This window comes from Choloepus didactylus, chromosome 10 (assembly GCF_015220235.1).
Source record: "Choloepus didactylus isolate mChoDid1 chromosome 10, mChoDid1.pri, whole genome shotgun sequence".
NCBI classification, from domain to species: Eukaryota; Metazoa; Chordata; class Mammalia; order Pilosa; family Megalonychidae; genus Choloepus; species Choloepus didactylus.
The window spans coordinates 12,228,474-12,239,007 of NC_051316.1; the positions used below are offsets into that span (position 1 = coordinate 12,228,474).

At 37.1% G+C, this 10,534-nt stretch overlaps 1 protein-coding gene across 1 annotated transcript; it reads right to left on the minus strand.

Moving 5' to 3' along the window:
- Positions 1 to 9,619: 9,619 nt before the first annotated feature.
- LOC119504895 (60S ribosomal protein L17) lies at positions 9,620 to 10,238 on the minus strand. Its single transcript, XM_037797506.1, has one exon. The coding sequence runs from the start codon at positions 10,206 to 10,208 to the stop codon at positions 9,654 to 9,656; it is 555 nt and encodes a 184-aa protein (XP_037653434.1). The 5' UTR covers positions 10,209 to 10,238; the 3' UTR covers positions 9,620 to 9,653.
- Between the last annotated feature and the right edge of the window lie 296 nt (positions 10,239 to 10,534).

A 10,534-nucleotide genomic window follows, 5' to 3' on the forward strand; every position in this document is an offset into this window, starting at 1 on the left:
TATACCTCTTAATTCTGCAAAACTCTGTGAAGGTGTCAAAAGCACTGTCACCCAGAGCCTTGCTTCATATAAGAATATGATTAGGAGAATCAAATGGTGCTATTTTGCATATCTCCTTTGCCAACTCATGCCATGGACTGTCAGCACGCTCTTGATTATTGGAAATGGATTCATTAGTGCCTTTCAATCTAATAGGGGTAGAAAACAAATTGGAAAAGCCCATTTTAAGATTCTGTTTCTCAAGAACCACTCCTGGTACCAAGTTGTATTAGGGTTCTCTAAGGAAACAATCAATGAGATGTATCTATGAATATAAGATTTATTAAAGTGTCTCTTGCAACTGTGGGTATACACAAGTCCAAATTCCATAGGGCAGGCAGAAAACTGGCAACTCCAATGAAGATATTCAGTGTAATCCTCAGGAAATGAACTGGCAACTTCTATGAACTCCTCAGGAAATGAACTGGCAACTTTTATGAAAGTGTTGGATGAACTCCTCAGGAAATGCTTCATTGGTCAGCCAAAGAAGTGAAGGTTCTCTATCTGTCCTGCTTAAAAGTCTTCAACTGATTGGATTAAATCCAGTCAACTGCATTCTCTCATAGTGGAAGACATGCCCTTTGTTGACATCATCAGTCACAGCTGCAGCCAACTGACTGATGATTTAATAAACCAGTCTGTTGGTTTATTAACTAGCCACAAACATCCTCACAGCAATGGTTAGACCAGTGCTTGCTTGACCAGACAGCTGGGTACCATCACCTGGCCAAGTTGTCACATGACCCTAACCATCACAGGGTTCCTGTGGATTTATGCCCCAGCACTAGAAAGCTGCTTTCCAACAGGCCAAATGTCAGCATGGAGGCAGGTGGCTTAGCCAAAGTCAGATGAATTCTGAGGTAGCATGCAAAATTTTTGATAGTTATAATACCTGTGATATGTTTAAATGTGTTTTTTTTTTATTTTATTACTTGGGATTCATTGTAAGTTTTTGCTCTAAGGATTCTTGTCTTTCAATTCTATAGAAATCTAAAACATATTTCTTTTCACCATTCACACTTTTGTCTCCTTGGGCTCTCCAATTAAACATATATTAACCTTCACAGTCTCTTGTCCACATGTCTTAATTTTTCATTTTTTTCCATTTTTTTGCCCATTCTGCTGCATTCTCTATAATTTTTCAGTCTGTCTCATAGTTCACCAACTCCTTCTTCAGCTAAGTCTAATCTCCTGCTTAACACTTCAGTTGAATTTAATATCATGCTTTGTTTTCCTAGAAATTTTATTTGGTTATTTTACAAGTGTAAATATACCTGGTCATTTTTTAAAAGTCTCTGCTTTCTCATGTTGTAATTGCCTCTTCATTTTTAAAAACAGTTTTTTATTGTGGTAAAATACATTACTCAAAATTTCCCATTTTTTTCACTTTCAAGTGTACAATTCAGGAGTATTAATTATATTCCAAGTATTACGCTACTCTCACCAGAATCCATTATTCCAACTTTTTCATTGCCTTAAACTGAAACTCTGCACCCATTAAGCAATAACTTCTTCTTTCCCTCCCCCTGACCCAGGTAAACTATAATCCTTCTGTCTCTATGAAATTTGCTTCTCTAGGTATTTAATAAAAGTGATATTATGTAATATTTCTGTTATTGGGTCTTGCTTGTTTCACTCAACATCATGTCTTCAAAGCCCATGTTATAATGTGTCAGAATTTCATTCCTTTTTATGGCTGAATAATATTCTGTTGTGTTTATATACCACATTTTGTTTATCCATTTATCTGTTGATGAACACTTGGGTTGCTTCCCCCTTTTTTTATTAGAGCAGTTGAAGGAATACAGAAAAACCATGCAGATAGTACAGGGTTCCAATAAATACCCTCCCCACACACATGCAGTTTCCCATTAACATTTTACATTAGTGTGGTATCTTTCTTACAATAGATGAAGCAATATTATAATTATACTATTAACTATAGCTCATAGTTCACATTAGGTTTCACTCTTTGTGTTCTATAGTGCTGTCTTTTTTAAGTTTTTATTTTGCTAACATATATGCAATATAAAAATTCCCATTTTCTCCACTTTCTATTATGCAATTCAGTGGTGTTAATTATATTCACATCAATGTGCTTCCTTTAGCACCATGCATTACTAAAACTTTTCCATAACCCAAACAGAAACTCTGTACAAATTAAGCATTAATTCCCGATTCCCCACTCCACCTGGTCCCTGGTAACCTGTATTCTGACTCTGTGTTCCTAACTTTGTAAATCTGCATAATCTACTTCATATAAGTAAGATCACACAATATTTGCCCCTTTATGTCTGGATTATTTCACTCAACATGATATCTTCAAAGATCATCCATTTTGTTGCATGCATCAGAAATTCATTCCTTTTTATGGCTGAATGGTATTCCATTGTATGTATATACCACATTTGTTTATCCACTCATCTGCTGATGGACATTTTGGTTACTTCCATCTTTTGGCATTGTGCATAATGCTTCTATGGACATTGATGTATAAATATCATGTCAGGTCCCTGCTTTCTATTCTTGTGGGTATATATCTAGAAGTGGGATTGCAGGGTCATATGGTAATCCTATGTTTAACTTTCTGCAGAACTACCAGACTATTTTTCACATTTGCTGCACCATTTTACATTACCACCAATGTGCAAGGGTACCTATTTCTCTACATCCTCACCAATACTTTTTTTTAAAGTACTAATGATAGCCATCCTAGTAGGTGTGAAGTGGTATCTCTTTGTGGCTTTTATTTACATTTCCCTGATTACCAGTGATTTTGAGCATCTGTTCATGAGCCTATTGGCCATTAGTGTTTCTTCTTTGGAGAAATCTCTCTTCTAGTCCTTTCCCTGTTTTTAAATTGGGTTGTCTTTTTGTTGAGCGGCAGTAATTCTTCATATATTCTGGATATTAAATCCTTATCATAAATATGATTAGCAATTATTTTCTCCCATCTGTAGTTGTCTTTTCATTTTCTTCCTACTCTCCTTTGATGTACAAAGTTTTTTCATTTGGATGAATCCCATTTTATCTATTTTTTTCTTTTGTTGCCTGTGCTTTTTGTGCCATATTGAAAAATTCACTACCAAACCTAAGATTATAAAAGTCCCCCCACTATGTTTTCTTCTATGAGTTTATGACTTTAGTTCTTATATTCAGGTTCCTGATCCATTTAGAGTTGAGTTTTGTTTAGGGTGTTAGGTATGGGCCCAGCTTCTTTCTTTTGCATGCAGCTATTCAGTTTTCTCAGTACCATTTGTTGAAGCCTTTTCTTTCTCCAATTAATGTACTTGGCACTTGTATTAGTTAGGGTTCTTTAGGGAAACAGAGCCAACAAGAAATATCTGTAAATATAAGATTTTATAAAAGTATCTCACACAAATGTGAAGATGCACAACTCCAAATTCCATAGGGCAGGCAGTGAACTAACAGCTCCAATGAAGGTGTTCAATGAACTCCTCAGGAAACACTTCACTAGCAAGCAGAAGTGAAGGTCCTCTCTCTCTCTTAAAAGTCTTCAACTGATTGGATTTAATCCAGCTGATTGAATTCTCTCATTGTGGAAGGCATGCCCTTTGTTGATGTAATCAGTCACAGATGCAGTCAATTGATTGATGATTTAATAAACCAGCCTGCTGGTTTATTAACAAGCCAATATGTCCTTGCAGTAATGTTTAGGCCAGGGCTTGCTTGACCAGACACCTGGAAACCATCACCTGGCCAAGTTGACACATGAACCTAACCATCACAGCACTCTTGCTAAAAATTAATTGGTCAAAGAGGAGAAAGAAGATGGTGGCATAGAGAGGAGTGAAAGTTAGTCACCCTGGAACAACCAATAAAGAACCAGGAACAACTAGTAAATAATCTGGAATAACTGCTGGGGGACAAATGTGAATGTCCACACATCATACACCAACCTGGTTGGGAGGAATGCCTGAGACTGCAGCATAAAATCTGTGAGTCAAGACTGTTGACTCATGCCAAGAGCCCCTTTGCCACAGAAGCCTAAACTGCAAAACCTCACTGTGATAGCAGCACTCTCTGAACAAATGAATATACCTAACTCCAGCTCCAACTGGAGTTTTGATTAACAAATTTGGACTGCTCAGTACAAAACACAAACTTTGAATGAGCAGACAAGGGCTTTCAGTGATGACTGACCTTAAAGAGCTAGTGGACTTCTCTGTGCTGGGAAGGGGAGCCAAGAGGATGGGTTGCTATCTCTGGCTGGTTGGTGAAGCAGGGGGGACTGTGGACTGGCCCTGAAGGGGTGTTTTCTGTCCCTTTTTCTCTCTCTTAACCTGAGAAGCTCAGTGGAGAAAGGCACAGCCATTTTCAGTTTTCAGCTCTCTGACCCAGACAAGGGTGGAGATAGCAGAGTCAGAGAGACAAAGAGCCTATTTAAATGCATATGAAAACTCCGTAGGGGGTGTAATTTTCTAAAGAGGAAGGAAGGTGGTGCCCAGCCCTACTACTGGCCTCCCATTAAGAACCAGACCCCAGAGCCTGGGGGAAAACAGCCAAAACAGAAACTAAGGACCAGGAGGTTACACCTCCTTACACCAGTCAGGAGCTAAAGGCTGACAAGTGACACCTGATGTACAGGTTATGAAAAACACAGTGGCTCCAGGCCTCACAGGTTGTGTTAATCTTCTAAGACACATCCTCTGGGAGACCTGATAATGAATATTGCCCCCTTCTGAGATCTGAGTCCATTCTGGTCTGGGAATACCTGATTGGGGTAACCAAGGTAACCAGATGCCTAGACAACAGAAAACTACAACCTATACTAAGAAAAATGAAGTTATGGCCCAGCCAAAGAACAAACTTACACTTTAACTGAGACACAGGAATTGAAACAACTAATGCTAAATCAATTCAAAAAGTTTAGGGAAGATATGGCAAAAGAGATGAAGTGTATGATGAAAACACTGGGCAAATATAAGGTAGAAATCAAAAGTTTGAAAAACAACTGGCAGAATCTATGGAAATGAAAGGCACAACACAAGAGATGAAAGACACAATGGAGACAAAACAGCAGATCTCAAGAGGCAGAAGAAAACACTCAGGAATTGGAAAACAAGACACCTGAAATCCTACACACAAAAGAACAGATAGGGAAAAGAATGGAAAAATATGAGCAACATCTCAGGGAATTGAATGAAAACATGAAATGCATGAATGTACATGTCATGGGTGTCCCAGAATGAGAAGAGAAAGGAAAAGAGGCAGAAGCAATAATAGAGGAAATAATCAATGAAAATTTCCCATCTCTTATGAAAGACATAAAATTACAGACCCAAGAAGCACAACATACCCCAAACAGAATAGATCTGAATAGGCCTACACCAAGAAACTTAAAAATCAGATTATCAAATGTCAAAGACAGGGAGAATCCTGAAAGCAGCAAGAGAAAAGCAATCCATCACGTATGAAGGAAGCTTGATAAGACAATGTGTGGATTTCTTAGTAGAAACCATGGAGACAAGAAGGAAGTGGTGTGATATATTTAAGATACTGAAAGAGAAAAGCTGCCAACCAAGAATCCTGTACCTGGCAAAAATGTTCTTCAAATATAAGGGAGAGTTTAAAATATTTTCTTATAGACAATGAGAGGATTTGAAAACTAGATATCTGCACTACAGGAAATACTAAATTGAGCACTACAGACAGACAGGAAAAAAACAGAAGTGAGAGGTTTGGAATACAATCTGGGGTGATGGTATCACAGCAATGTATGTACACTGAACAAAGATGACTGTGAGTATGGTAGCAAGAGGAAGGTTAGGAGCATGTGGATCACCAGAAGGAAAGGAAAGATAAAGACTCAGATTGTATAACTCAGTGAAACTTCGAGTGCTCAACAATTGTGATAAAGTGTACAAACATGTTTTTTCATGAGAGAGAACAAATGAATGTCAACATTGCAATGTGTTAAAAATAGGGTGGTATTGGGGGAAAATACAATTAATGCAAACTGAGACTATAATTAACAGAAACATTGTATTATGCTTCCCTTAATGTAACAAAGACAATGTACTGAAGCTAAATGCATATATGAGGGGGACATAAAGGAGGGGTATGGGACTCTTGGCATTGGTAATGTTTTCTAACTCTATTCTACTTTAGTTTAAGGCTATCTTTCCTTTTGTTGCTTTCTAGTTTTCATGTTTGTTTTGTCTCTTTCTTTTTTCTTTTTCTTTTGTCTCTCTCCCTTCTTTGACTCTTCCTCCTTCTTTGTAGAAGAAATGGAGATGTCCTTATATAGATAGTGGTGAGGGTGGTGAATACATAAATACGTGACTATACAGCAAACCATCAATTGTTTACTAGGATAGAGTGTATGGGGAGTGAACAAAACTGTCCTAAAAGTGGGTTGATGAAGAAACCTTGAGGACAATATATTGAGTGAAATAAGTCAGACACATAAGGACAAATATTATAGGGTCTCACTGATATGAACTAATTATAATATGTAAACTCACAGACATGAGGTATAAGTTACCAGGATATAGAATGAGCTAAAGAATGGGGGTAGGTTGCTTATTATGAGCAAAATGTTCAACTAGGTTGAACTTCAGTGTTTGAAAACGGACAGAGGTGATGGTAGCACTATGAGAATAACTAACAGTGCTGAATCATGATTGAATGTGGTGGAAAGGGGAAGCTCTGTGTCACATATGTCACTGGAATGAAAGTTAGAGGTTAAAAGTTGGGGATGTATAAAACTGTGAATCCTGTGTCAGGCAATGTCCATGATTAACTGCATAAATATTAGAAATATCTTTTATGAAATAGAACAAATGTATGACACTATAAATAGAAGCTAATAATAGAGGGCCATATATGAAGAAAAGTGTACCTATAGCACACTATATACTACAGTTAATAGTGTTTTAACATTCTTTCATCAACAGTAACAAATGTATTATATCAATACTATGAGTCAATAATGGAGGGGGGTGATTAAGGGTATGGGAGAATTCAAGTTTCCTTTTTTGTCTTTATTTCCTTTCTGGAGTAATGAAAATATTCTAAAAATTAAAAAAAAAATTAATTGTGTTGAATGCACAGCTGTATGTTGGTACCGTGAGCAATTGATTGTACACTTTGGATCTTTGGATAATTGTATGGAATGTGAACAATCTCAATAAAAAATTAATTGGCCATTTTGCTTATATATCTATCTTTATGCCAAAGCTGCATCCTCTTGATTACTGTGGCTTTGTAGTATGTTTTTGTTGTTGATTTTTTTTGTTTTGGAGGAAAGACAATCTTTGTTCTTAGTGACAGAAAGTTTAGCAGAATGGTGTCCCACAGTTACTGGAAAGCACAGCTTGTAAATAACTAAATCATACATCTACCCCGGGAGATTTCCAAGCAGGGTGCTGAAGGTATGGCCTTGTTTCTTCTTGGTGTCATTACTGCAGTCTTTATTTCTTTATGCTGCTTTGAGAAACTGTATAGTTTCCTTTCTTTTCAGTCTGAACAACTCCCTTTAGCATAGCTTGTAGGCAGGTCTAGTCGTGATGCACTCTGCCAGCTTTTGTTTGTTTGAGATTGTCTTAATCTCACCCTGATTTCAGAAAGAGAGTCTCACTAGGTATAGAATTTTGGGCTGGCAGTGGTTTTCTTTCAGCACTTTAAGAATTTCAACTCAGCCTTCTTAATTCCTTGATTTCTGATGAGAAATAGGCACTCAGTCTAATTGAGACTTCTTTGTATGTAGGACATGGCTTTTCTCTTGCAGCTTTCAGAACTCTATTCTTGTCCTTTGCATTTGATAGAGTGAGCAATATATGATGGGGTGTACTTTTCTTCATGTTTATCCTGTTTGGTTTTCTCTGAACTTCTTGAATGTGCATATTATTGTATTTTGTGTTTTATTTCTTTGGACACTAATTCTTCCTCCTTTCTTTCTCTTTCTTTCTTTCTTTCGTTCTTCCTTTCTTCCTTTCTTCCTTTCTTGTGATTCCCATAATGTGTATATTGGTGTACTGCATGGTGTTCCAGAGGTGTCTGAGGCTATTTTCACATTGAATATTTCTTTTTACTTTCTGCTACCCAGCCTGATTCAAGTTTCTTGTCTTCAGGTTCACTGATTCTTTCTTCTGCCAGCTCCAATCTTCTCTAAACACCTTCCTTGGAACTTTTCATTTCAGTTTTTGTGTTAATTCCAGTAGTTCTGTTTGGTTCCTTTCTAAAATTCTTATCTCTTTACTAAGATTCTCATATTGCTCATTCATTGTTTCCCTGATATCCTTTGTCTCTTCCTCTGTGATTTCTTTCATCTCCTTGGCATTTTTAAGTTTTATTCACACACCATACAATCTATCAAAGTGTACAATCAATGGCTCTTGTTATAATCATAGAGTTACGCATTCACAACCACAATCAATTTGAGAACATCTCATAGCTCTGAAAAAATTCCATGCTCCTTATACCCCCGTTACTGATTCTTAGCATTGGTATACTGCCTTTGTTACAATTGATGAAAGAACATTAGAATGTTCCTGTTAACCATAGTCCTTAGTTTGAATTAATTGTATATTTTCCATATACCTATTAACACCTTGTAATAGTGACATATGTTTATTCTAATTCACATAAGAACTTTCTTATATTTGTACAATTAATCACAGTCTTCATTCACAACAGGCTTTGCTACATTAAACAGGCCCATGCTTTAGCCTCTAGATTTCCTTCTAGTGACATACACAACCCTAGACTCCCCCTTTCAACCATACTCATACTCAGCACTGTTAATTACACTTACAGTATTGTGCTACCATTACCTCTGTCCATTTCCAAACACTTACAATCAAACTTATTTAAAAATTCTGCACAAATTTAAGCATCAGCTTCCCATTCTCTACCCACATTCTATCTCCTAGTAAGCTATACTCTAGATTCTAACCCAATGCATTTGCTCATTATGATTAGTGAGGCCATTTTGTTGCATGCATCAGGCTTTATTCCTTCTTACAGCTGCATATTATTCCATTGTATGTATATACTCATTTGTTTATCCACTCAGTTGATTTACACTTGGGCTGTTTTCATCTTTTGGCAATCATGAATAATGCCACTATGAACATTGGTGTGCAAATGTCTGTTCACATCCCTGTTTTCAGTTCTTCTGGGTATATATCTAGTAATGGGGTTGCTGGATAATATGGTAATTCTATGCTTAGCTTCATGAAGAGCCACCAAACTGCCTTCCAAAGCAGCTGCACCATTCTACATTCCCACCAGCAGTGAGTAAGTGTTCCTCTTTCTTCACATCCTCTCCAACATTTGTTTTCTGCTTTTTTAAAATAATGGCTATTCTAGTACAAGTACAAATATTTGCAACCCTGTTTTCAATCCTTTTGAGTATATACCTAGAAGTAGCATTGCTGGATCAAATGGTAATTCTATATTTAACTTTTTCCACAGTGACTGCACCATTTTATCTTCTCACCAACAATGCATCAGTATTCCAATTTCTTCTTATCTTCTCAAACACTTGCCATTGTACGTTTTTTTTTTTTTTTTTTTTTTTTAATATTTAACAAATTTAATAAGCCAACCAACATTCTGCTTTAATTTGCATTTAATTTATGATGAATTTATTCCCGAGCCATAAGTTTTTGTTTCTTCAGTTTCTTCTGGGATATCTTTTTCTTCTGTGCAACCTCTTCTTCTGGTTTAGGAACAATCTGTTCTTTCTCAGTAAGGATCATCTCAATGTGGCAGGGGGAACTCATGTATGGGTTAATCCGACCATGAGCTCTGTAAGTCCGGCGGCGCATCTTGGGGGCTTTGTTCACCTGGATGTGCTCAATGACCAGAGAATCTACATCTAAACCCTTAAGTTCAGCATTACTTTCTGCATTTTTAAGCATGTGTAACAAAAATTCAGCACTCTTTTTGGGCCATCGACCCTGCGTCCAGCCCCACTGTTTGGCCTGGGCACACCTACCAACACCACCGTTGTAACGACGGAATGGCACACACTGCTTCTGTAATGTGACATCTTTCAGATACTTGGTGGCTTTTCGAATATGCATACCCTTGATGGCCTGAGCAGTTTCTCGGGTGTTCTTAAAGTGAACACGAAGATTTGAACCTCTTGATTTGCATGATTTTGTGGGGTTTTCAGGGTCAAGTGAGTAGCGAACCATTTTCAGAGATCACCTCGCGCCGCTTACGGGAAGAGCTGTACGTTTTTAATATAATAGCCATCATTGTGCTTGTGAACTGGTATTGCAATGTGGGTTTGATATGTATTTCCCTATGGGTTTTATGATGTTGAACATCTTTTCTAGTGTTTATTGGTCATTTGCTTATCTTCTTCAGAGAAATGTCTATTCAAGTACTTTGTCCATTTTTAATTGGGTTATTATTTTTTTTGTGGCTCCATTGTAAATGTTCTTTAAATATTCTGGATATTAAACCTTATCTGATATGTGGTTAGCAAATATTTTTCCCAATCTGTAGGTTGCCTTTT

Excerpts from the sequence above, each read along its gene's own strand:
- LOC119504895 (XM_037797506.1), bottom strand. The coding sequence starts at position 10,208 with ATGGTTCGCTACTCACTTGACCCTGAAAACCCCACAAAATCATGCAAA.